Raw genomic sequence first — 27,503 nt, forward strand, 5'->3', positions numbered from 1 at the left:
GCCAAGTGCTGTATGGACAAAGATATGCCAGATAGGAGTCACAGGAGATATCTTTTAGTTGAAAAGGCAGCAAAAGTGCCAGCTTCCCTACCATTCTCTGCAGATTCTGGCACAGAGGAGCCATTTTTTGAGGGTGAAAGAGTTAGTTCCATTTCCAGTCCTACTCAGCCTGTAGTCTCTCTTCTGAGACTGTGAACAGGAACATCTGTTATGGTAGATTCGCTTTCTTTCCATGCTGGGAACCAGGCAGAGACTATGAACTCGCTTCACAGGTAAGTCACCAAACAGCAATCATCTGATGGTGACTTAGTGCCATTGCTTTGAACCAGTAACTTACTGATGAAAAGGTCTCTGTGTGTTACCAGTGCCTGGAGTCAACAAGTCCACCACAGGTGGAGGGAGATCTATACAAGAATGGTCTATACAAGAATGACTGGCATATCTTTTTAAAATTTCACTTTTTCTGAGTTGACCTGAATTCATCTAGCAATCTTAAAACAGTCTGAGGTTTTTCTCTGCCTCACTCTTGCCACTCTGATGACTGGTAACTGACTAGTCATTCCTGTCTTGCAGACAGGTTTTCTAGGTCTTTTTAAATACAATAAATGTTTGCTGAATAGCACATATTCAACCTGGTGATCTTTCTTTGTTCCTTACAGCCACCTAATTTCAGTGTCAGTTCTAGTTCAACATCACAAAATATTGCAGTGTTTTGTAGCACTGTTCTCTTGTGGCCCCTTTGATAGTTTTCTGCTGTTTTTGTATCTAGTAAGATGATTTATTTACTGTAAATGATTGCATAAGCCAGTTGTGCAATAGAAGAATACAGAGGCAGAAGCCAAGTGTTTTTTTGGGAATGGACTAACAAATGCCAATCTGCCAAATATATTTCCCAGGACCAAAATGGCACTTCAGAGAAATCTCTTTCCAAAAGACACTTACCAGAGATTACAAATAAAAGACCTTGTGATTTACCACTTCTTTCAGTAGGCTTAACTATAGGTTTGAAGGGGATGATAATTTTACAAACTTCAAATCCTCAAAAAGCAAACAAAACATTTGCTTTTTTACTGATGTGGATTCTACTTTTGTACATACTGTTAACCATAGCTATTCCATTTGAGAAAAGCAAAACTTTTCTATTGCTCTTTTTTTGGCTTAAAATATAGAATGCAAATTACTTGGCTTTTCATGAAGGTTTCTTACAAAGGTGCCAGGTGCTGCCCCCCTTTCTCCAATTTTTTTAAACCCATAGTTTCAATAATATTTGCGGGAGCTCGGATAGCTCAGTGGTTTGAGCAGTGGCTTGTTAAACCCAGGGTTGTGAGTTCAATCCCTGAGCAGGCCATTTAGGGATCTGGGGCAAAAATTGGGGATTGGCCCCTTGAGCAGGGGATTAACTAGATAACCTCTTGAGGTCCCTTCCAACCCTGATATTCTAATGAAAATTATTTTTCCATGTGTACACCAATGACCAGCTAATGTGTGCTTTGACTGCCAAGAAACTAAGGCATGGTATCCTATTAACAGACCCATGTTTTACATGCTAATTTATTCACAGATTCAGTATTTCATTCAATATATACAATTAAAGAGAGGATTAGCAAATCCACCTTTCTGTACATCTTCAGCTTTACTTTGAATACCCTGGGAGATGGTATATGACAATCCTTTCCCCAGGATATAGAACAACCTTAAACACTACCAAGATAGTCAACTGCTTGGGAACCTGTGGCAACTTTAAAGAAACTTAGACCAACTCATGGCTTGGTTTTTTTGTAGGATTTGAGGAGGACACAACTCAGAACCTAATTTCTTCTCCTATTAGCTTCAGCTAACTCTTGGTTAAGGACTTTCCAATCATAAGGCTGGTCCAGCATGATTAATATTATTAAATTTGTAATCCCACAAATAAAAGGAACTAGAGTTAGAAAAGAGAGACAAACATGACTATTTGAAATGGAGTCTGCCTTTCAAGCAACTGCTGCTCCTCAAGAGGGGGTAGTTTGAAGAATTCATTCAGAGTGAAATCCTGACCCCACTGAAGTCAGTAACAAAACTCCCATAGACTTGAATGGAGTCAGGAGTTCAGTCTCACTGTTCCACCATTATCCTGAAATATTTTAAGAGGAAGCTTGGAAACTCAACCTTCCCTTGTGGAGTGGGAGTTTTTCCTTCAGAGGCCCCTATAAATATGTCATATAGTGATGAGAGAAGACATGCCTGCCTAATGCTAAAGAAAAGTCTGGTTTTACTTAATACAGAGCAATCAGTGAAGAATGTTTCATCACAATCAAAATATTAACCCACCTATTGCTGCCAAGGTCAGTGGAAAATAGGAAATTCTGCAGAAAGTGCAGGCTCACAAGTTACAGCAGTCTAAGGCTACATCTACAGTGCAAAATATGTTGGTATTCTGTTTTAAACTCATATCAGCTCAAGTTAAAGCCAACAGAGAAACCTGGGAGTTGAACTCCAGCTGGTAACCCGAATTAAAAGCAAGCTGCCATGTCTTCTTGGCTATTTTAATCCAAGTTAGCTAATGCAGGTAGCTAAGCTGAGTTAGAAACACAACTTTCTTTTTTATACTGTAGACAAACCTTGAATGTTTGGAAGCTTCTTTAACAGGCATTCAATTTTTGAAAGAACAAAAAGGAGAATATATTTCACTTATTTGCACCAGTTTACTTCCCTTCTACTCCCTGCTATCTCCCTGTAATTTTTTGGAAATGTGATTCAGACAAGTGACCCAATTTTAAATGGCAGCATACCAAAATGGCATAACTTAAATGAGAGGCAACAAGCATAGGTCACAATTTCATTCAGACTGCATAAAAACTCCAAGATGTACACAGCATACTATTCAGTACAGTAATGTCAGGAAAACAAACACAAATTACAGTGAACTGGCCACACAGATCATTTACACTAAGACTTGGTTAGTTATTTATTTTTTATTCAAAGAAAAAAAAGATATTTTAATAAATACTGCAGAAACATTAATCAAACATACAAAGTGACTTCAACATTAAAAAAAAGAGAAGTAATGAATGTCCTGTTTTATAACAGTTATAACTTATTTTCTTTTTACAATACTTAAATACAGAAAGCACTTGCCAGCTATTTTGTAATACTGCCCTAAGCATATTGTTGCATCAGTCAAAAGCATATTACGGTGGTAAAATGTCTGGGTTTTTTTTTTTTTTTGGTGAGAAATGACTGGAATGGTATTTTTTTTCTTTTTTGCAGAAATAAAGCAAAGTGCTGGTAGCACGTAGAACTGAGTGTTTTAATTACCATCATCCTCTATCCTGCCACAACTTAAAGCAAACACCACTTTAATCCTTCAAAAATGAAGCATTATCACTGGAAAAGAATGCTTGTTTTCAACAAGCTAGAGCAACACTAGTCAGAGCTTAGCGTATCCTTTTAAAAAGAAGTCATGACAGTAATTCGTCAGTAAACATCTGCAACCTATTTTAAAGGCTGATTGATTTATTTCATGTAACTATAGTAATCACCAAGTGAAAAAGAAGTTGACTGAATCCGGTTCACTGAAGTAATGTTTAATGACCACTGTCTGGATATGCACATATTAGTCCTTTAGGATTAAAATAGTATCCAGTTTCCACTGGGGGCTCCTTAAGGTCCTATTTCCCTACAGCACTCATTATAAGAAAATGAAATCCATAATAAGAGACGGTCACCAAATGCAGCCCTGTTAGAATGTATCATATACAAGATAACTTGGCTATGTTGGCTCATGTGTGTACTATTATTTTTGTTTAAACATAGTTGCAAAAAACCATACCACAGAATATCACTTCTCCATTACACAGCCATAGGGCCTGGGAAAAACTCAGCACCTCCACTCCTGAGGACTAGGAGCTGAGGATTCTCAGCACCTAAACAGGATTGGACATTAAGGCTGTAAGAATTAGGTTTTAAACTGAGGAACATTTGTAATCATAACTGATAGCACCTTTCATCTGATTTTGCAATTCAACCTACAATGACATATCCATACAGTACATCATATCTTTACATAGAAGATGTAAAACAATAAAGTTTAAGAGCATTACTTTTTAAGTACAATCACAATGATGGACAGAAATAGTCAATGTTTTGAAAGTTCCGTAACAAGCAGGTAATTTTTTTCTACTTGATCTAATTGTTGTTGTGCTAGGGCACTTATAATACTGGGAAGTCTCAAAAGGTTATCATCATTATCATATTCCAATTTAGCTTGTGTAGCCATCTCAGGAAGGCATAATTTCCAAGCTTTTCATATACAATGTTTTCCTCCGGATGACCCATGGGTCTGGATATAATTTCCATTTTAATGATGAGCTACAAGGAGATTAGATCATATCCTGCAGAAAAACTAACTGTAAGGTCATGGGGCTAGGGCCCCAATGATGAGGATGTGTTATTAACATCTTAATTTAATTTTAAAAAGGAACATTAAAATATTATTTTAATCAAATCAAAGTAGGTATCCAGAAACAGATCTTTAAGAAAACAAACAAGCACTGTCCAGGACATCTTTCTCTGAGGTGCTACTTTTCCTCCTCTTCTCTAGCACATTCAAATATTTTCCTTTTTTGGCATTTCTTCCATGTAACATTTTTGACAGCCATCTCATTCAGATCCATCTCTTCCCACTGCTTAGTCTACATGCTGAATCCCTAAATACAATCTCACACAAAAGGTGAAGAGTATCCTTTAAAGTATTGACTTAAGCCCACACATGATATACCACTTTGGCTGTGCACTTCATTGAGTCTTCACCTTTCCTGAACACATTGTCTCTTCCTTCTTCCTAAGGAAACCTAGATCCTTCACATCACTGTGCAGCTCTTCGCTTTGTCCTTTCGCAAATCTGTAGCAACTGTAGATAGTTCTGGCCTGCCAGGCATGTGTGAAATTCGCTTTGTTGCCCTCTGTGATTTGTTCCGCTTAACATTTTTGTTTGTTTTGTTTACACATGCCAACGTGGCAACATGAAAAATGTCTCTTACACTGTTTTCTGACTGTAAGGCTGAGCATTCAATGTAAGTGGCTGCTCCAATCTGTTTGGCCATATTTGCACCCTGAGGGGGGGAAAAGAAAAAGGAACTGCAATCAATAGGGAGGTTTTGTACAAAGCCAAAGTAAACCATACAGTTATTCTTCAGTTCTGTTTGCATACATATTATTGTGTGAAAACCAAATCTAAGACAGCAAAGTGACACACAGCAACTCATTGGGTTTTTTGCAAAATACAGATAGGGATATGCACTCAAAACGTATTCTACAAATATCTAAGAATTGTTTCCTGTGAGGAAACTCTCATAATTTGAAAGCTGTACATGATAAGGACAATGGCCTGTCTATCCCTGAAAAAGATTTTTTTCCTATTCAGAAAATTTGAGCTTTTTCGTTTGGGAGACTTTTGTATTCATCCTGAAAGGTACTGGACTGACTGCCTGAAAAATCAAATCCTTAACTCTGCACAGAAAAGGTATCTGTTGTGCAGCAGCTCCTCCTTACAGCCCTGTCAAATGATACCCACCTGCATCACCGCGTGGGGGAACTCGATGGGGCCAGCAGTGAAAGGGGGACAATCCCAGCAGTTAGGGAGGAAGACACTAACCAAGGGCCAAGATGTATCACCTCCCCCTTGGAATCTCTAGAACCCATTGGTCAGCTGAAGAGAGGGATGCTGACTGGCCAGCATTTCCCTGCTCCAAGGATTTAAGCCGGTGCAGCGGCCACTTGGAGCCTTTCTTGGCTCTCTTCCAGCAGTGAGTTAAGTAGGGACATGCTTAGTACGAAACTGAGGTACTGGGGTGGAATTGTTTATTTGTGACAACTTGCAGCCAGTTCCAGTGTGGTGAAGAGAATAAAATGAACGGTTCCCAAAGGTAAAAGACCTGGGAATTTGATGGTAGGCCTTAGGATCATGTGATAGGGTGAGACCATGTGTCACTCATGGGCTGAGGTCCCCACCCTGCTGCACCCTCCGTTTCCCTCGCAGTGGGGAGGGTGCTAGGACTCAGAGAACCGAGTCCTGGGTGGTAGGCTGAGAAGAGCCTACCCTGCATTTTATGGTAAGGAGACCTGTAACATGTCTGGCATAGGAGAGTATGAGCCACGGGAGAGTAGCACACCTTCCCTGTATGTTGTGCCTGCCACTTAATTCCAGGCATGTGTCTGTTCTCATTTTTCCGCTGTGTCCACATCAATGTGCCTCTATCCTGGAGAGATCACTTCTAAACTGGAGAAAGCCACTCAGTCTCTAGTCTCTCCTCTAAAACTGCCAACTTAAAGTCATTTGAGGTGGTGGCAGCTTTTGTGATGTGCACACACAATGTTCCATTAGCAAATTGGCCCCCACTCCCAACCCTTTCAGGTAACCTATCATACAACGATCAGATGGTATCAACATTTAGTCTCTGTCAATGTAGGCTGGATTCAAATCAATGAACTAGAGTGGAAAGCCCGCATATTCCATTACCAAACACGCTGTGCTTAACTATCATTTGAACAAGCTGACACTATTCCATTATAATGCTTTATTTACAGTCTTTTGTAAGTCCTCAGTTACTGAGCAACAGGCATGCACTTTCCTCATGTAAATGGCTATACAATCAGAGGCAGTATGGCTGAAGAACGCACCACACTCCAAAATAAATTCTCTTTCAGTGATGTATTAAAAGCACTGTCAACAGGGAAAACACCCTCAGCAAAGAGAGAATTAAAATTTAGTTCAGAATAATAATGATAAACTACATGGATCATACAAGTGTTTCCTAATACCCCATGTACAACTGTGTTGCATACCCCAGTTATACTGTAACAAATACATGACAGCTCTACTTGACTCTGTCTGGGTTCTTAGATTCACGCTGCTGATCTCAGTTCTGATATTGCATCCTCAGGACACACTTTGGAGTCCAAGCATGTTGGAAGGACAGAACTTTGGCATCAAGAATGCATATGCACCACACAGATGAGAAAAGAATCTTGGCCAAAATTTGCAACAGACTGTTTCTCTGATCATTTTAAACACAAAATGTTCTAAATAAAGAAAAATGGAGTATTTCTGTTGTGATAATTGAACAGTTTCTGCCACACTTCTGTTTTACATTTTAAAGTTTGTTAAACGTCAACGCACTTAAAATTCATAAAGCAAAGAAAATGTGTTGGAGTGGTGAGATGAGGAAACTTCAAGGTGCTTTTTTATATCACAGCACCTTGGTGCCCTGTTATAGGTTTGCTACACTGACAGTACAGTATTGGGTGCAAAATGAGCTGCCATTTCACTATCTATGGAACAATTTACTTTTAAGGACTTAAACCTACCACTAAATCTGCTGTAATGTTGGTTCACCAAAACTCAGCTTTGCATATACAACAGACATTAGCAAAGTTAGCATCGGAGACACCTTGATTCCTAATTTGGGCACTCAAATTTAAAGATCAGGTCGATGCCCTGATTGCACTGTGTTGCCCGTAGTTAACGGTCTTTTTCCACGCGAGCGGCAATGCACACGAGAGGTGTGAGAACTCTAAAGCACAACGTGTTGCACATTAAGTGGCCTGTGTAGACCCTGCTGGTCTAGACTAAAAGTTACCTAGTATGTGTTAACAGAGTGCTGCATCAGGCTGCCTAGAGACTCAGCAAAATGACTACATTAGTTTACATTCAGTTCACTTTTTAAAGGTTTTCTCTGCAACCCTTAGAGCTAGAAACATATTTATGTGAGAGCTTATATTTCTGGGACACAAGTGTGCAGGAACATGTGAATTCTGCAGGCACAGAATACACAGCCTCTGGTGTTTTCAGACTCACCTGTGGAGATCATTAGGTAACAGCATCTAACTATTTTAGTGTAAATAAGCTCAGTGCAGAAGGAGGGCAGTTTCTCTTAAAAGTGAATGCAATGTTACCGAACTGCGTATTTCCCACCACCACCAAGTAACGAGTGGAAAGAATGAGATATGACACATACCTGATCATATGATACTGGTGTCTGCCTGTGATTGGAAAGCTCCACTAATGTGCTCACATCTGTGCGCAGATCAGACTTGCAACCCACCAGAAGCATTTTGGTGTTAGGACAAAATTCCTGAATTTCACCTTTCCACTGTAAAATATTATTTTGTTACGATAGTAATGCAATACATTATTTAGATTAATTAAAGCATGCTAGTGAAAAGAGGCAATGGAAACCGGATTAGAGTTTGGTAACTCACAGGAAGCATTTTTAACATAAATACATTACATTGGTACCTGTTTAATTTGTAACCATGCTACAAGTTGACTTTGAGGATTTGAGAGCATATGAACTAGCAGTTTCCAAGTTAGGGCAGATCTTGCAACTCCTACCCACCCACTAGTCCTGCTGACTTCAACTGAAATGTCCATTTACGTCAGGATTGTCAGTCATGCCCTGATTCTGCCTAAAATCAGTAAACAATATACAATCTCATTCTCTCATCCTATGATTCACTGGTTTTACCCACATTGCAGTAGAAATAGCAAAGGGTGTTGCCATTAGCTAGTTCAAACAGTTCCTCAAATGACAAATTACAAGCAGGTCTCAGACAAATATAAAACATATTAAAGATAATCATATATATTGGCTCATGGCTTCATTTGAGTGCTGTAAAAATGTGTTTAATCTGTGGAGAATCCATTTGTGCTGATCAAATAATATGCTTAATCCTGAATACACAATAGTGTACTGTATATCTTGTGAAAATACTGTACGTGAACATGGACATAAACTCATAATGGTGTTTTTTCAAGTCTCTTCAGCCTAAATCTGACAAATCTTAGAATCATTAACATTTGATGGGGAACATTTTAATTTTTACATGTATATTGGAAAAAAAAAAAAATCTACCACCCTTTTGTAAACCAGTGAAAACACAGTACCCACTGTTTATTCAGGATCTAAAATATTGTGTGTTCAGTATACGAAGAACCAGACAGGAAGACACGTTAAAAAAACCCAACCTGTTCTCACACTTTTGTTGACATTGTCAGTGATGGTGATGCTCAGACAAGAAAATGTGTTATATTACTTTCAAATCCATTCTAAAGGAGGAAAAACAAAAATGGCCCAACTCCTAATCTCCATGGAAAAAACTGTATTAGCGGACAAGGTAGTCAGTAAACTCTGAAGTTAACATTGCAGAATTTTTGATTCATGCTGCACCAAGAAAGGGGAGAGGTCTGAGAAGTCACGAAGGAGCAGGTGCCTGGCCTTCAAACATAGCTGAGCTTTAGTTTTGCGGAGAAATCATGCACTAATCCTGCAGATCATGGAGCATCTGAAAGCAAGGCCTTCCACATTGCTTTGAGTCCCCTTCCTCAGGAGTCATGTTGTCACTGGCTCTTCCACTGACTGCATATCACCACCCCTATAACATGGAGTAAAGGCTATGGTGGAGGTCTTAATGTTGGGCAGACCAGTATTAACTGTGCCAATGCAAATTGCTATAGAGTCTTTAATCCCCTTTGCTAGAGGAGCATGCCTTGAAAGGCAGCTTCTTCATGGCTCCACTCCTTCTTTTCACATTATGTGCCACTAAAATACTTGCAAAGGGCTTTTGGGAGTGAATATTCTACTTAATTCCGATCTCCTAAAGCCTCTGCTTCTGAGTATTTTTCAGTCTTCTCAAATGATGGACTAAAATTCTAGCTCCGCAAAGTGCAGTTATGGGGTTATTTTAGTGAAACAATCAAATGCTGAAGATTATATGATTGGAAATAGTGCTACATTACAGAGTTTTAAAAATAGATTCGATTTATAAATAGTTTTGAATTAAAAAAATATTCTCATACACTTGCCTTTTTTAGCACACTGTCAAGGGTTTCTGGCCGACTGATGTCAAAACAAATCAAGACAGCATCGGAATCTGGATAGGAAAGCGGGCGGACATTGTCATAATAAGGAGACCCTGTCCAGAAAAAAGAAATGTTTATTGTTTAATATTCCTTTTTCTTCTGCAGTCATGCAAACTTATTCAGAAGGTTTACAGTAAAGCTCTTGAATGGCATGTCACTATCCTTCTTCCAAAACATACTACATTTCCAAGGTTATTTTTGGTGCTTACTTCTCCATGCTCCAATTCCTTCTTAGGCCTAGCCCTAAATAAGGGAGATTTCTTCCTTAGGTAGTTAATCAGGTTAGCAACCCAGTGATTAAACTTCCTTTGCAAGCTTGAAAGCAGCTGTGACACTCCCTGACAGCCCAAAGAGTGAAATCAGATATGGGATAGAACATGGAGCTGGTGACAGGCATGTCTCAGAAAAGTGAGACCTTTGGTTTGGGTATGAATAATAGAATATCAGGGTTGGAAGGGACCCCAGAAGGTCATCTAGTCCAACCCCCTGCTCGAAGCAGGACCAATTCCCAGTTAAATCAGCCCAGCCAGGGCTTTGTCAAGCCTGACCTTAAAAACCTCTAAGGAAGGAGATTCTACCACCTCCCTAGGTAACGCATTCCAGTGTTTCACCACCCTCTTAGTGAAAAAGTTTTTCCTAATATCCAATCTAAACCTCCCCCACTGCAACTTGAGACCATTACTCCTCGTTCTGTCATCTGCTACCATTGAGAACAGTCTAGAGCCATCCTCTTTGGAACCCCCTTTCAGGTAGTTGAAAGCAGCTATCAAATCCCCCCTCATTCTTCTCTTCTGCAGGCTAAACAATCCCAGCTCCCTCAGCCTCTCCTCATAAGTCATAAGTCATCCCTAATCATTTTTGTTGCCCTTCGCTGGACTCTCTCCAATTTATCCACATCCTTCTTGTAGCGTGGGGCCCAAAACTGGACACAGTACTCCAGATGAGGCCTCACCAATGTCGAATAGAGGGGAACGATCACGTCCCTCGATCTGCTCGCTATGCCCCTATTTATACATCCCAAAATGCCATTGGCCTTCTTGGCAACAAGGGCACACTGCTGACTCATATCCAGCTTCTCGTCCACTGTCACCCCTAGGTCCTTTTCCGCAGAACTGCTGCCTAGCCATTCGGTCCCTAGTCTGTAGCTGTGCATTGGGTTCTTCCGTCCTAAGTGCAGGACCCTGCACTTATCCTTATTGAACCTCATCAGATTTCTTTTGGCCCAATCCTCCAATTTGACCCCACCAAAGGCTTGTGTGACCTAATGGGCCTTTTGTGTATCTTTCTTTTATGACTCTATAGAAAAATCAGAAAGGGTGGGAGCCATTACCCATTGCTGGACTGGGTGACCTGGTCTTTTCCATTTCTTACACCAATTCTAAAAGTTTGGATGTCTCTCCACTGTTTATCAGAACTGACTGAATCCCTGGAGCTGGCAAAAAATCAGCTGGTATTGTCAAGAAAGAAGGCTCTTTCCACACACACTTTGTACTCTACTTCTGGCCCCCTCCAGAAGCTGGACTAAACTTTCTCTAAAGCAGCATAGTCAATGAGTCTTGGGTGAATGCTGGGAGATTTTAATGTTTTTCAGAAGCCTAGCTGGAAGGAATCCCCTTATGTTAGCACATAGGCCTCTCAGCGACAGCAGGATGGCCCACCATTGCATATTTTAAAGGTGTCTTCAATGGTCAAGACTAGAATAAAATGGTGTTTGCTCAAAGAAGGAAAGCCTTAGGATACTGTACAGAGTTACTCCAGTAAACGTATGTGGTATAAACATAGGCCCAACCCTGCAAAGACTTATACATGGGGTTAGCTTTACACACTGAGTAGCACCATTGGTTTCACTGAGATTACTCAGTGTGTAAAGTTAAGCATGAGCATAAATCTCTGTAGGAATGTGGCCATAATAGGTATTGACTAAAGGACTCTGAGATAGGTGATTATGGGCCAAATTCTCTGCTAGTGTAAATAGGTGCATATCCATAGACTTCAAAGGAGTTTCATCTATCTTCATTAGCAGAGAATTTGACCTGAGACCTGTAAAAATTCCATTTATTAAGGCTCTGATTCAGCAGGGTTCTTATGCACATGAGTAGTCCCATGGACTGAATTGGGGGCTTGATTTAAGAAAGGTATACCTATAGCTTAAGAAAAGCTATGACATAAAACAAATAAGTTTCTGTATTTCTCTATTCCATGGACCTAAAAAGATGGTCTATCACATTTTTATGAGACAATAGCGTAACTTTTTTAAATGTGTTCTGATTCATCAGCTAATTAGATCCCTTATTTTCTTCAAACTATCCACAGCTAATTGACTGTCAGTTATCTCAAAGGCTGAAAAACAATGATTAACCAGAAGAGAAAAATTCTGTAAGTTTCTCCCTGAAAGACAAACAGTTCATGCTGTTACACAAGGAAGTAAGAGAAACAGTGAGCGCACATCACAGTGCACTCCAGCTGGACAGCTTATGCCAGAAGGGAACTGCAAGAATTCTAGGAATTTTGTTTTTGAAATTGGGAGCAACATATGGGCAATGAAGCATTACCCAAGTTGGTAGAAGAAGGTAGTTTGATGAAACTGGGCTTCCCCCGTAAAAATTCCCCCACAAGAATTGTAAACAATGTCAATCCCACAATGAATGAATGAATATTCATAGCTTCAGAATGTTGCTCTTCAAAAAAAAAAACTTTTAGCACTCTTCAACATTAAACAAAACACTAGAGGAAAAATATCAGATATAGTATAGGCCTGACAAAGTAAACATTCAAAATACTGGGTCACGTCCTGCTCTCAATTATACCAATATAAATCTGGAAAAATTACATTGGCTTCAGCTGAGTTGCTGTATTTACTCTGGTGTAAAGGAGAGTTCAATTTGACCTCTTTCTGGAATGCACAAGGCCCATATTTTGCCTCTAGATTTCTGTCCTACAAAATAGTTTCAATAGTTGCTTATTTAACCCCCTTTGCGTAATGTTTTGATATCAGTGGGCTCTCAATCACACGGACGCTGAGTTCTATATCTATTATTCCATCAGAAGACCTGACACTGTATGTACGGGACTAGTACTTCACCTTAGCTGGCCTTTCAAAAAGGAAAAACCCAGAGTAAATCATGTGGATAAGTATCCCAAAGAAGGAAACAATCATATGCCCCCACTCCCCCAATGCAGAGCAAATGCTTTTAGCTTTCTACATAAGACATATTAGCACTAATTCATCCATGGTGAAACTCAATTGAAATTAAAGGGAAGAGTTCACTCCAATGTACGTATTATGCTTCATGTGTATCAATAAAATATATTCTTTTCTTACAAATCCTGTTCTACGTTGTGAAGGGGTATTGCGATGGGGGCATCTTCCCTGCCAATACCTGTTCCTGCTGTTAAATCTGCCAGCACTCCAGAGCCTCAAGGGAATGATCGGCCAGATAGGTTGCATGGCCGTGCTCGCAGTCCTTGGCAGATATTCTGGGGTACGTCACGGATGCTAACAGGAGACCTATACTGTTTTGTAGATCACAAACTCCACCCCCAGCTATCCTGCTCTGTGCTTGCTAGTTAGTTGTGTGAACCACTTCATGGCTCCCACCTTTCCTCCCCCTCAGCACAGCTCAGACAAGTAAGAGCAGGATTAGCCCTTTGTCTTTAAGATCATTAATATTTGGAACGATAAAAGTTGCCAGCTACACAGAAGTCTTAAAGAGCCTCACCCAGAAACTAATTTCTTAGACACATACCTAACTGCTCAGTCACTACTCCTCAATGATACAACATATACCATATATGTGCATAAATATGCATTTATGCATACAAAGGCATGCACTTACTAAATTCAGCTTTGTGATTCCACTCGCCACACCAACTCCAGATGTTGGTTTTTTTATGTTGTTTCCTTTTGAGTCTCTCATGTTAAAATGCTGAACACTAAGATAGTTAAGTATGATCTGTCAGTTTGGTTGTAAACGAGATATACTGGACACATTCTTTTCTCTGAGGGAGTGTGCGGTAAAACTAATAGGAATATTTTAAAGTACTGACCATGTGGAATGCTTCAACAGAAGAAATATATTTACTGGTTTCATTCAGCAGCAATCACCAAATCTTTGTGATTACACAAATAAAAAACCTAACTGCATGACTCAATTCAATGTAATATTTCATCATTTATTCCACATAAAATTCTCAGGACCTCAAGAATCTTAGGAATGTGAATCTAGTCTACGCAGACCTTCTGAATGCAGTTCAATAACACTCTGTTCCATCTTTTTCTCAAGTTAGTGTACCAATCTGAAACCATGCCAAGACCAGAGAAGAGGAGGAGACTTCACAAACAGAACTGCCATACTCCAGTCAAAACTCTACATTTATTTATTTTTATTTTGTTGGAGCAGATTGGTTGAAATTAGCCCTGACAAAACTGTGGTCGTGATTGTCACCATTCTACAGTTTATCCGAACCTTGGTGGACAGAGTAACGTTCCTTTTATTCTGTGGCAGAGACTGGTCCCAACAGCATTTTTTATTTCTTAGTTCTATCTGGTAGATTACATAAAGAGCGGAAGCCTGAATCGGCTAAATATTTTAATGTTTCATATAGAGTTAACTGAGCAAAACTCACATTCATTATAATTTTAAAAATTCATTTAGGCCTTGATCCAGAAAAGCACCAACGCACATGATTAAAATTAAACAAGTGAGTACTTTCAATGACTTCAATAGAATTATGCATGTGCTTAAGTGCTTTGCTGGAGCAGGGTACTAGCGATAGTGTAAGATGCCAGATAACTGTTACTGGCAACTGCAATCCTCCGTTTATCCACAGAGCACACAAAGCTCTTCGCCACTATGCCTAAACAATGTGGCTTAACCCGAACTACTTAGGAGGGACCAACTCTAGGTAGTTCATTGTTCTTGCTCAATGCAAGTGTTGGCTGCTCTACTGAGACTGTCCATAGGATGGCATTTCATGTTGTTTGGAATACATGACACTGGTACAGTAGCATTATTCCATTTCTTACAGACCAGAAAACAGCCATCAGATGTTAACAATTTGTGGCCTTTTTTTTTTTGATTGGTCAAATAACCAGTGACCCAGAGGTGAAGGATTGCATTATTCCGTATCAACTGCCTGAACTGTCTAGTTACTAACTTCATGTGTTAAAAACGACAAAACTGTGATGGTAACTAAGAACTACACACTTCATTGAATCGCTCTTGCTGGCATCCTTCTTTTAATGCTTCAGTGAACAATTTTGGGGAAATTAAGGCCATTTTATTTATTATGTGGCAGAATTCAATGATTTATCATCTCCAAATGCAAAAAGTACTATAAGCATTCACAGTAATTTAGTTTATTTATGGATTTAGCAATCTTTCACCCTAAACAAAAAATATTCTTTAATTACTGGTCTTTTCCCTGACAACTTATAAATCTTCTCCATTTCCCATTTATCGACAGTACTCTTTTTTTAAAAAATGAACGAATTATGTGGAAATTATGTGTTTTTTCAACTATTACTAAAGAGTATAGGCCCAAACTTGACCAACTAGTAAGTGATCTGAAAGACAAAGATTTCAAACCCTGAAATACCCCCATGGTGCTTTCTGCTTTTGTCGGTTCTCTATTAAATGCAATTCTTATATGTTGCAGCTCTAATTTATATATTTTGCAAAACAGTTCAGTGGAAAGATCTTTGTAATTAATGCTACATTTCTACACAGACACTGAGCACACTGTGCACATGCAAATCACAGTAAAGCTAATTTGTTTGAAGCTCTAAGGCCCTTCTGGATTTAATTATATGCTAATCCCCAGCACTGCAGCACTATTTCTGGTTCTGTAGAGAATTATTTTATTAGAGTATTCGGCACAGAGTCCACATTTCAACCTTCATACGTATGCTACAGAAATGACCTACAGTCTATAGTTAGACAGAGGGAGAGAAAGACAGACATATTTAAAGCCCTAAATGTTCTTACTGCTTCACAGCTTTTTGCTGTACAAATAAGAAATTTGAATTTAAAAAAGTAATTTTAATGTAAGAAGGCAAAAACTTGCTAACAGGATATATTTAAAGTTTGATGTCTGAACGATAAACTGAAAGAAGTCTGACGTGTAGATACTCATCGAAGTTTCCATGAGATAACATTGTGAAGGTTCTTCAGCCACCAAATGGAATATTCCTCTGAAATATTCTGCTTAACAAAATGAACATATTACACCCTAACTGGCTAGAGACTATCATACAATATCACTACAGAATGAAATAATTTCTAATGAAATGATATTGCAACCAGATAGCACTAATTTGAAAAAAGGTTTAGTGGTTCTATACCAGTTAAATCTCATTTTGACAGGCATTTTCCTTTATGTTAGGAAAAATTTTAATCCTTGTAAAGACTTACAGGTTTAGACAGCACTAGAAAATATTTTAGACAATCTTTCTTCCTACCCCGTCCACGTTTTTAAACATATAATGTCCTAACCCCATATTTAGACTTTGATGTTGGAAATTCATTAAAAACTTTCCAAATAAATTTACACTTGGCTTTAAAATGTTTCCAACCATCCAGTATGTGGTGCCAGGTGTTTTGTAATTGTGGTCCTAGACCATACATTATATATTGGGAAGTTTTATATGTAACCAAAATCAGTGCTAACATTGGGGTCCGATACCACCCTGAGGCAGGATTGTGAGATTCTGCTTTATACATGCCTGGAGGTTTGCTATTCACCTCAATGGGAGCAGAATTAGGCCTTGAAATGGCAATATCTGTCTCCTGAAGAACTCAATGGCAAGACTTCCATCAACTTCAATTAATTGGAGGTATTAATCAGTTAGCCTGGAATCTTGATGCAAGCTGTCTGTAGTTTAAAGAACACACACAAGACAGTTTAACACAATTAAAAATTAATAGTGGAGACTGATAAAGTCATCTTGAAATGTCTTGGGTATATTGCCGTCAAAGTCAACTAAATGGCATCTTTTTTTATGTAAAATATATAAATGTATTCCAAGTGGCATCATTAAATGTGAGTTATTGTCTCAGTGTGTTGTAATGTGATTTTCTAATCCACTGAATGCTAGATGTTTTCTTAATATATAAACCTAAAATCAATAATAATTTGCAAAAATATACCAGTGGTATAAAATAATTGTCATAGCTTGAATTTCACTGTGGGCCCAGTCCTGCCACCACTGAATTTAATGGGAGTTTAGGCCTATACTCTAATTCAACAGATAAAAACAGGACAAAGATTTGTAAAATAAAACCAAACCAACAAGACTTGAGATAAGACAAAAATGTTAATTTATCTTTTGAAGTCTTCTTGTCTGGTCGTGTGATTTTTGTATTGAGTGGCCCAGGTTTGTGGTAGTATTTATTCTAACAATCAATGGGAGCTGGCTGTTTTCAGAATGTGACTTTTTTACCTGTAACCCCCAAACCACTAAATCAATCATTCAGCAATGCTTTATACAAAACGAAGTATTCGTTTTATCTTTCAGCTTTACCACTCTGACAATTTTAGTTTTAAATTGCAAGCATATTGACCCTGTGATCCTGCACATTTGACTCAAGCAAATATTAGGTCCTGATCAGGACCCAAATAGTGTATTGCGTAGGAGTTCTTAAGCATTTTCAGGTATATCTTCCTGTAAGACTACTACTTCCCTTTTTAAAATACTGCAAAATGTATTTTTCATTACATGAATATGTCAGATCTATTTTTTCACACTGATTTCAAACCTTTGTAGGTCAAAGGAGTTGACCTGTGAAGAATGGGCTACTTTTTAATGAATAAAAATAAAGATTATGTTTCAATACAAATCTGCTCACTGGTGATTTTCTATGACTTTAGAAAGCTACTGTGTAGAGTTTATTTGTGCAATGAATGGTTATCTTATGCTGTGGACGAGCAATGAAGATGAAAACTCAAACCTGTTTTATTACACTCTAAAAGTTTGTAACCCTTACTTGTTTGTATTGTTAGCCATCTTGCTTTTTGAAAATACTGTTGAGCATGGGCTGTGAAACTACTTGCTTTCCCAGGCAATAGTGCAGCAAAAAATCAGAGAACGCACCTAGCCAATCAGAATAAAAACAATTATCTTAAATCAAAAAAATACCAATATTAAAAAAACCCTCTATATGAATTTAATTTCCAGTATCAGGATCATCTTGCCATTTTGGAGGAGGAGCTGCCTTCATCAGGCCCAGCTGCAAGACAGGCCATCTACATAAACTATGAACTTGCCTAGGGATCAGACCAAGAAAAAATATTTGAGAAAGGAGTTGTATGCCCTATTCAGTTTCCTCAACCCAGATTTACTGGTCTAATGCTGTGGTTCTCTATCACAGATACTCAAACCTCTGCTGACACTTCGGACTTTTGTGATGGTCCTTCCCAGCTTCCCCTCCTTTGCCTTAATATGTCAACTCTAACTAGCTCCTTTCACTTCTTGGTGCTGTAATTTGCAATGGATCTTGGGCTGTTCTCAGTTCCAGTCTCCCCCATGGCACTTAAGAGGCCATGGCAAATTAGGGTGGGCACAGGTGAATAGGAGGTTTGGGAGAGGTCTGTACAGCTGAGATCTTCATCTGATAAACTGATACAGCAGGCCCTAAAATGTTGGGAAGTTACTGATCTAAAGTAAGAGCTAACTACTTGGCTGGTAGTTTGAGAATGCAAGGTCCCTCAGATAGACATCAGTATACAGAGAAGCTGAACCCCTGGGAAACTGTTAACATGCCAGTTAACCTTTGAAATAGAATCCATCACAAAGCATTTGAGTCAGTGTTTCTGAAACAGGAGTGGGAAACAGTTCGAAGGGGGAAAACAATCAAACCTAAATACTGCTTTTCTGGTGTCCATATTTAAAACCGAGAGGAGGAATTATATTCTCTCTACCACTGCTTGATGACTGGCTAGGGCTTATCTCCAACATCCTGCTTGTTAACATTGGGTCTAACACCTCCCAGAGCCAGGGAAATAGACAAGCGCTATGTTTTGTCAAAAGTTGGAACACAAAGGAGCATCAGCTGACTTCATCTAACATTACCACATGCGTACACATATCTTATCTTTTACTCCCCTAGGGTCCTGTAAGGGGAATGGGGTTACCAAGACAGGATGATAGTCCGGGAGCACAGATGCTAGGGTCCAGGACTCTTAAGATAGCCCTTCCAGTCATGTCAAACTATATCCTGTGTTACTTGTCATGCTCATTCTCCTTCCATTACAACATAGACAGGATCTTCTCATTAATGGAGCTTTTTATCCCCCCTCCCTTTCCTTGCATAATGTAAATGGCTGGGAGAATCCCTCTGTAGAAAAAGAGAATTAGAAGCAGATGCAGCTGTCTGCCACATACAGCTGCCATTCACATCTGGAGGCAAACACTCCATTGATGTGAACAGCAATAATGTGCTCCTTAGGGTCGGTCACCAAGGCAGTAGGGGATGTTTAGTTCCTGTCTTACAGTAGATTCTATCAAGAATCCCACAAAGGCTGCTGCTTTGCACTTGAATGCTGAATTGTAAGAAAATGATTTATCTTTCCCCGAACTCCCTTCCCGATTTTAGCCTCATGTACAACACAAACAGCCACTTGCTTTGGCACTTGATGCTCTCATGCAAAGTCTAGCCTGAGTCCTAAAATTATTGCAAAGCCAGAAAAGGACTTGTCTATGTTGTTTTTCATCTGGTTCTGTTAAAGCCACACAAGGCAGTACTCCTGACAGAGGACTTGCTTCCCCAGGCTATACAATGGGAAGATCAATTTAATTCAGTTTCCTTGGATTCTGCTGCCCGGTGTGTGCTGCTCTGTTTCCTGCTCAAGACTCATGTTCCCCTCCACTCACAAGGTGGTCTGTCCGTTTACCACATTCAACTGTCTCTGTACCACTGGATGCTGGTTGCCAACTCCCACATTCACTTGTCTTTCCCGCCTTTGGTTGCTCTCTACCACTCAGTTATCTTCCTCTCATTGAGAGATCTCTTTCTCCATTTCTACCCAATCCCTTTGTTACCCTGCTCTGGAGTTCAGTGCCCTCCCATTCCACCTGCCACCCTCAAAAGATTCTTCTGCCACTCCCCCTACAAAAAACTAGCTCCTGCCTCCCCTTCTCAGCCATCTGCCCCTCCTGTCAGAGCTCTGTCTCCCCAGTGCCTGATTTCCACCTTTCCTTCCCTTTCCAGCCCAGTGGTTCCGATTTCTCCCAGGTCAGTTCCTGAGATGCTCTCTGGTTCCCTCTGGTGGCATACCCAGTCATGTACCCTCTTTTCACCTCCCCCCTTTGGTCCATTCCCATGTTCTCTGTTTCTCTGAGGAGGCTTGTTAGCCCAATGCTCTCTGGCCTATCAGGAAGCCTTTCCTATATCATGTATTCTGTTGTCTCTAGGAGGTTTGTCCTTTCCACACTTCCTGTCCCCCCACAAGTCTGTGTCCCCCAAAAGCTCTGTTTAGCTCCCTTCCATCCCACCCACCCCCCCCAACCCCTGTTGAGGCCACTCTTTGATTCCTGTGGTCTCATCTTGTGACTCAGGTAAGGGATCCACAGACTCACGGCCCTGCTTACAACACACCCGTCAGTAGAAGAGGAGGAAAAGCGGTGCAGCCGAGCTGTGGGAAGGGCTTCCTCTCTCTGCAGGCTGCAGAACTGGATTGTGGTGGAGGGGCAAGAATGGACTAGGTGCTAAGCCATTTGTGCCTGGTAGGGTAGTGGGGAAATTAAACAAAAATTTGAAAGAGGGGCCATACACTGTTGTCCTCCACCTCCCAAGCTAAAAGTTGAGGAAGGGTTTAGGATGGGTCTCTTTGTACCCCCTATAATTACACATATGGCTGTACTTCCTTCCCTTCAGGCATCAGGAGTACCACAGAGTTCCTGCTCTCAGGTTATTTCTTCACCCCATAGCCCCCTGATGGCTTTAGAATCCAACCCTGCACACGGCTGCACACTAGGAAACTTTACCCAAGTAGTCCCATTGAAGTCAGACACCCCTTGCCCAAGTTACAGCTATTTGTGTGCAGTTTTGGGCCCACAGTGGTGGTGGGGGGGGGGGAAGGAGGAGGAATAAAGAACAGTTCAGCAAAACACCCCCAACCCACTCAGATATTGGCATGACTATTAAACTCGCTGTTTTTGTATAATCACGTTTTACGCAAGGCGAACCCCTGCTGGCTTTCACAGCAGTGATGACAAATATTAAAACGAAAGGCTCATGATCTGCAATAATAATCTCCCATCTGCTGGGCTAATTACTACAAGAACTTTTGGTGGAGGTGAGGGGAGCGAAAGAGGCTAAACACAACAACTGAGGCAAATTAAAACAATGCCCTCTCCGGTTACCGGTGACTATTAAACTAGAAAGCAGTTGAAATTCCTGCTTAAAAAAGGAATTCTTCAGTAAAAGCTCAATGGGTATTTGTGTCACACAGGAGCAAATATCTAGATTTAGCAACACTTGTTAATATTCATTATTAAAAGACTGATCTGAGTCACAAGTATGACATGAATGCAAGAATAATCACAAGGCATCTGCTATGATGCAGGTCACTTACCAGAGGTGTCCCACAGACTCAGCTCTATTCTTTGTGTGTCAATTTCAAAACTGGCCGTGTAATTTTCAAATACTGTAGGGACATAATTCTGAATAAAAAGAGAGAGAAACAAGGACAACGTTATTGTCTTTAAAATCCACAGACACACCAGTAAGCCTGTCTGACATCGTTCATTGCATTTGAGAACCAGTTGTAGAGACAGACAGCTGGGTTCAGAACCGCACTTTCTCCCACATGTAATCATTTCCCTTCTGCACTGCAGAGTAAGTTAGTGAAATCACAGCGGCTGGCTTACAAGCAAAGATACAGCTGCACGATTGTAAAAGACTTTGCCCGGGAGAGAGACACCCGTGGAGGTTAAATATAGATGCTGTACGGGCTTTGCTCCATCTCGGGAGCAGGAGACAGAGCGTGAGTGGGTTCGACATACCTCTGGGAAGCAGTCCTTAGCAAAGACATGGAGAAGAGCTGTTTTCCCACACTGGCTATCACCAACCACCACAATTTTACACTTCACGTTCTGGTTAGGATCCATGATAGATTTGCTGGATAATTTCTGGCTCGCTCTTCTCTCCTTCATTGATGTTGCCTTATTTTCTCTTGCAGCAAAAAATAGCGAGTTTGCCCGAAAGACACAAAGCCACCGAAACACCCGGCTAAGTCTGAGCCTGGCGCTCCGTGCGCCCCGCGCAAGATGATCCCTGCCGCACAGCCCGTCTCCCAGGTCCACTTCCGAGCCGACTGCTTTGTCTCACTCCTCCGTACCCGGCTTTATATGGCCCGTCTTCCAATCCGGTCCTCTCTCCACGAGAGCGAAACTGATCCGCCTCTTCCCCTTTTATGGAGCCCAGAGAGCTTGCGAGCGCGGGCTGCCTCCGTCGCCTGTAAACCACACGCCCTCTAGGGGAGCAGCGCCGCGGCGCTCCGCCGGGCCACGCCGCTGGGCCGGGGCCGGGAGAACTGGAAGCCCGGAGAAGGCTTTGCCCGGACAAGTCCGTGCATGCAGGGCAGAGCTGGCCCGGGAGCCCGGATCTCGGGAGAAGCCCTTTCCAATACACCGTGTATGGGACTTATGGGGTCACTCAGGGCGGCGGCACCCGCTGCCCGGACTCACAGGGAAATGCCCCCAGCTGGATGAGATGATGGGGTCCCTTTCCCTCGCTGCCCCCCACTTTTTATCTCCTCTCCTTAGCCCCCAGCGGGCTGGCCTCCCTCCTGCACTTCGTGCCGTGGTTCCCACAGTCTCTTTATCTGCCTTTTCTGCTGCCTTGCCAGCAGCGTCCCACGGTCCGCCAGCGAAGCGCCAATGCTCTGCCCCCCGCGATCCTTCCTGTAGCGCTCCCTAACCCGGGCATCGTGCCCCCATCCTTCCCGCAGCACCCCCAACCCCAGCGCCGTGCGCCCCGCGATCCTTCCTGCAGCACCCCCAATCCCAGCGCCGTGCGCCCCGCGATCCTTCCTGCAGCACCCCCAGCGCCGTGCGCCCCGCGATCCTTCCTGCAGCGCCCCCAACCCTAGCACTGTGCCCCCGCAATCCTTCCTGCAGCGCCCCCAACCCCAGCGCCGTGCCCCCCGCGATCCTTCCTGCAGCGCCCCCAACCCTAGCACTGTGCCCCCCGCGATCCTTCCTGCAGCGCCCCCAACCCCAGCGCCGTGCCCCCCACGAGCCTTCCCGCAGCACCCGCAACCCCAGCGCCGTACCCCCCACGAGCCTTCCCGCAGCACCCCCAACCCCAGCACCGTGTCCCCCGCGATCCTTCCCACAGTGCCCCAAACCCCCTCGATCGTTCCTGCAGTGCCCCCAATCCCAGTGCCATGCCCCCCGTGAGCCTTTCTGCAGTGCCCCCAATCCCAGCACCATGCCCCCTGTGAGCCTTCCTGGAGTGTGTCCCTTTATTCACCCCCACTGTTGCTATGCTAGGACTTTCACTCCCTCTCTGTTCAGTGCACAGGGGATGTTCTGATCTTTCTCTCCTGCTGGGGCTGTTCTCCCCTCTATTCTTCCCTGGGAAGGGTTCCCTTCTCCCCTTCTCCCCTTCATCTCCTCCTGTGAGGAGCGACCCAGCTCCTGCTCATTCTCCAGCCTGTCTGCCAGTACACGCGCTGCAGCGCTCCTCGCCTGTTTCATGGAGACTCCTGGGAAGGTCTCTGTGCAGCACCAGCTATGGGAAGGGCAGAGTATAGGGGTTCCAGGCAGCAGAAGCCACAGCCACGCCCCACTGGAGGTTCCCAAATCTGCCTTTGAAGTGAAGGCCCAGGGCTGAGAAAGGACAAATTAAACCTGACAGAGAAAAAGTATTTATGCTGCAGTATGAAAGTACAGTTGTAGGTTTAATTCTCCAGTACAAATCAACACCAAGGTAAACTCATTGTAAATGAGAGAAAGACCAGTGAGTGTGGTATGAGTGCATGATTTCTACTGCAAGGTGAGATACCCAGCTATCTAACCCTGACAATTGCTTTAACCTGCAGTTCAAAAACACCTCTGTGCCATATAAGATATTAGTTGTAGAGGCAACAAGTAGAACACCTTTCAGTAATATTTATTGTTTGATTGATTATGTGAACAAATCATGTTGAATATTCTCCACAAAAACCCAAATGCAATCCACTGTAGAGTCTTGAAAAGGGACTTTATAACAGTTTGGATTAAATATTTACTTTAGGCACAGTCATGAGGAAAGCGTGGTTCGGTAAACAAGATCAGCCCTGCATAAGCTGGAAAGCGCACATCTGAGTGAAGTTCCTCCTCTGCTTCCTCTTTGCTCTGGGGAAGCAGTAATTTGCTGGCCTATATCAGCGGAAAATGACTACTGTTACACACTGGCTCACCTGTGCAGGCCAACAAGAATGGGAGGTGGAGCCAAAGCTGGGCCCATTTCCCACCCCTCCCTGCTGTCCTACTCGGGGGGTATGCAGTGGTGAGGGGTACTTAGTTCTGCTTACTTCTGCATGCCCAGACTTCAGGTCTAGGTAGCCCACACAGGGGAGTTAAGGCAGGGTCTTTCTCTCTGTTACATGTGCATGTAATCCAGGTCATAATCTAGCCCTGTGTATACCCAGGTATCATTTGAGAAGCTAAAAGTGCTCCAAGTTAATAAAGTCTCCCAACACCCTTATGTGGCTAGTATTATTATGAAATCATAGGGAGTCCTATCAGTAGTCAGGAGTAGTAGACGGTCCTAAGCATAACAATTCAAACTCCACTGTACATTTTCTTCTTTTGTTTCTGTGTTTCACAACTAGAACTGGTCAGACGATTGATTCATCACTCATAAATTATCTGAGGAATTTAACCCTTGTTTTCTGCTCACGAATCATTTGCGAAAAGATCCTGAGTTTTGCAAATGTATTCCTTATTCATAAGGAGTCATTGAATAGTTTGGACAAACAGCTTTCAGCCTATGGATTATTTGTCAACAGTTGATGTCAGCTCTTCACTCTTCGTATTTGTGATGGGTCTCCTATATCCTGTGATGTTGTTTCTGCTCTCTGATTGGATGGTTTAAACTTTTAAACAGGAGACTAATGAATAACAAGTGACAAATAAGTAACAAATACTTGCTCAGATATGAAGATCCTTGATTACATTCAAACATAGACATTTATGTCCTTAAACATGAATGTGAACAAAACTGTATTTGTATGAATGTTCACAAATAGCAAACAATCAGGGGATGAAGCAGAGGAGTAACAGGGGCAAGATGCTAATCTGTGGCTTCATGCATCCACTCACCATTAACCCCTGAAGTAGTGGATGCAAGTTGTACAAATATGTAGCTGCCAGCCTGCGGCAGGTGGGTTCCATCCCTTCCTTCCCCTAGGATCCAACTTGCCACATTCTAACCATAACCTTTGCATTAAACTTTCAATGAAATCAAAGCAGTTTCATGTACAGAATAAGGGTAGAATGTGGTGTTAATTCCCCCTCTGATATCTTTCATTTATTTCTATGTCGTATCTCACTATTTAAGGGAGAATTCATGTTCAAATGTGCTAAAGTCACTATTTAGAATCCGTTTCCCATTGCTGGTATGTAAGAACTTCCCCTTATTGAAATAGTGAAATATCCAAATTTTGTGGAATCCATATTTGTAATGCAGTCTGATTATGGTATGCATCATAGTATGAGACTTGCCATTGCATAGGAAGCAATGTTTTAGGTGACCTAGTGTTTGTTATGCTTTACAATGATGTGTATTGGATAGAAAAAATGTTCTTCTTGGGTGAAATTTATCCATGACTAAAGTGCTAGCAGAAGATCTATATACCGCTGAAGTGCAACTTAAGTCATATTTTGAGGACTTAAATGGCACATAGGCTTGCTTCTGCTGGCCCTTTGCACAGATGTTGAATGTAGGGTGTCAACATCCTATCAGTGCATCAGAAATGTCAACACAAGTTGAAGTAGGATATGCAGTCAAAGTCTGATCCTGATGTAAATTCATTTATTGGCTACGGCTCTGCTTTCCCTCCCAGAATGCACATAGGCAAACCACGGGTGAGCTGAGAAGGAAAGAATTTCCAAATGTTCAGGCATCACTTTACCAGGTCTGGCTGGCGACTTTTCAGAGGCATGTGAATAACATGAAGAAATCTCCTGCATCTGAGTATGTTAGGAATGCAGAAACCTTAATGCATACAAAACACTTTACTTGCCTTGGTTGCAGTTATCACTAAAGAACCTCCATCAGCACCCAGTGCACAGAACTACTGAAAGGGAAGGCTTCTTGAACACAGTGTGTTCATTTGTATGGACCATAAAGCACTGATGCTGTCTCTTTTGGTGAGACAGTATTTTTCAAGCAGTACAGAACGACATGTTCTTTATCAAAAAGTACCACAACAGAATATCCTTTGAGCATTCATCGGCCATCCTGAAGCCCAAAAAAGTGAACTATCACTAGAAGCGGTCAGTAACATTACCAAACTCTCATTGGAATACAGGCACTGGAATAATGAAAGGGGCAAAAAAGACATAAGCATGGTACACAATTGATAAATACACTAGGTTACTGATAGGGGAAATATAAGAAAACTCATATAAGTGAATGTTGGCTCAGAAAACTATTGATCTAGAAGACATGCATCATATCCACTGCTGAAAGAGCTTGTTTGTTGGGGAAATTATTCCAGAGCAGTTAATCCTTTAGAAAATATTACTCATGTAATACTGTGAGGATTAGCATCTGTTAAGGTGTCTTGATAACTAAGGTTAACATCTCCATTGGTATTTTTCACATACAGTCTGGATTTTGATTTATGAATTAGAATTAGCTGTTTTGTTCAGATCAAATTCTCATTTTTTCTTCATTCCTAATCCCTTTTCTAGACTTTCATATTTTTCTCTGCCTTCCATTGAAGGGTACCTCATTATATGGAGTCTAATCTATGTTAAAGAATACTGATTTTGCATAACATTGTATGGGACTGTCAGGACAAATGTTTTTTTTTCCCCACAGGTAATTTGTCTGGACATTACTTTTATGACTCTAGTGAAATAGTTCAACGAAGGTGCCTGAGTAGCTGAGTGACTGCTTCATAATGTCATCTAAAATTGCCATCATCACCACATTCAGTGCCAATCACAGAAATATAGACGTTAATTTTCTCTCCATATAAAACACACACAAAAATCAGAAAGTCAAGCACTTAAATTAGGAAATGCCAGAATTAAGGTTGTCTGTAAGACCTTAATTTGGCCCCTTTCTACATATGCCTTATGATACAGTCTTTAATGACATGATCACATACTATTTTCCATGGGACCTGTGTTTTCTATTTTTAAAATTTGAGACATGCTATGATACATGTTGGGGCTATGATACATCAGTATCTGGGTAGGTAGATTTGTGGAGGAGATATCAGTGGGAGGAAATTGTGGAGCCACGTGATAAAGATACCGTTCCGATGTCCCTCATTTCCAATTGTGGAGCCACGTGAGAAAGATACCATTCTGATGTCATTCACTGTAGACCCAAACTTACCTATATTCCACACAAATTATGGGGGAAGGGAGGAGTCCTCT

The 27,503-nt window shown here is 41.4% G+C and overlaps 1 protein-coding gene across 1 annotated transcript; it reads right to left on the bottom strand.

Moving 5' to 3' along the window:
- Positions 1–2,997: 2,997 nt before the first annotated feature.
- On the bottom strand, positions 2,998–22,269 carry RND3 (Rho family GTPase 3). The gene is made up of 5 exons (XM_084643657.1): positions 21,906–22,269; positions 21,476–21,563; positions 9,845–9,954; positions 7,998–8,132; positions 2,998–5,093 (listed from the first exon to the last, which is right to left on the bottom strand). The coding sequence occupies exons 1-5, from the start codon at positions 22,053–22,055 to the stop codon at positions 4,842–4,844; spliced, it is 735 nt and encodes a 244-aa protein (XP_084499783.1). The 5' UTR covers positions 22,056–22,269; the 3' UTR covers positions 2,998–4,841.
- Positions 22,270–27,503: the final 5,234 nt, after the last annotated feature.

This window comes from Lepidochelys olivacea (assembly GCF_965140295.1).
Source record: "Lepidochelys olivacea isolate rLepOli2 genome assembly, chromosome: 11".
NCBI classification, from domain to species: domain Eukaryota; kingdom Metazoa; phylum Chordata; order Testudines; family Cheloniidae; genus Lepidochelys; species Lepidochelys olivacea.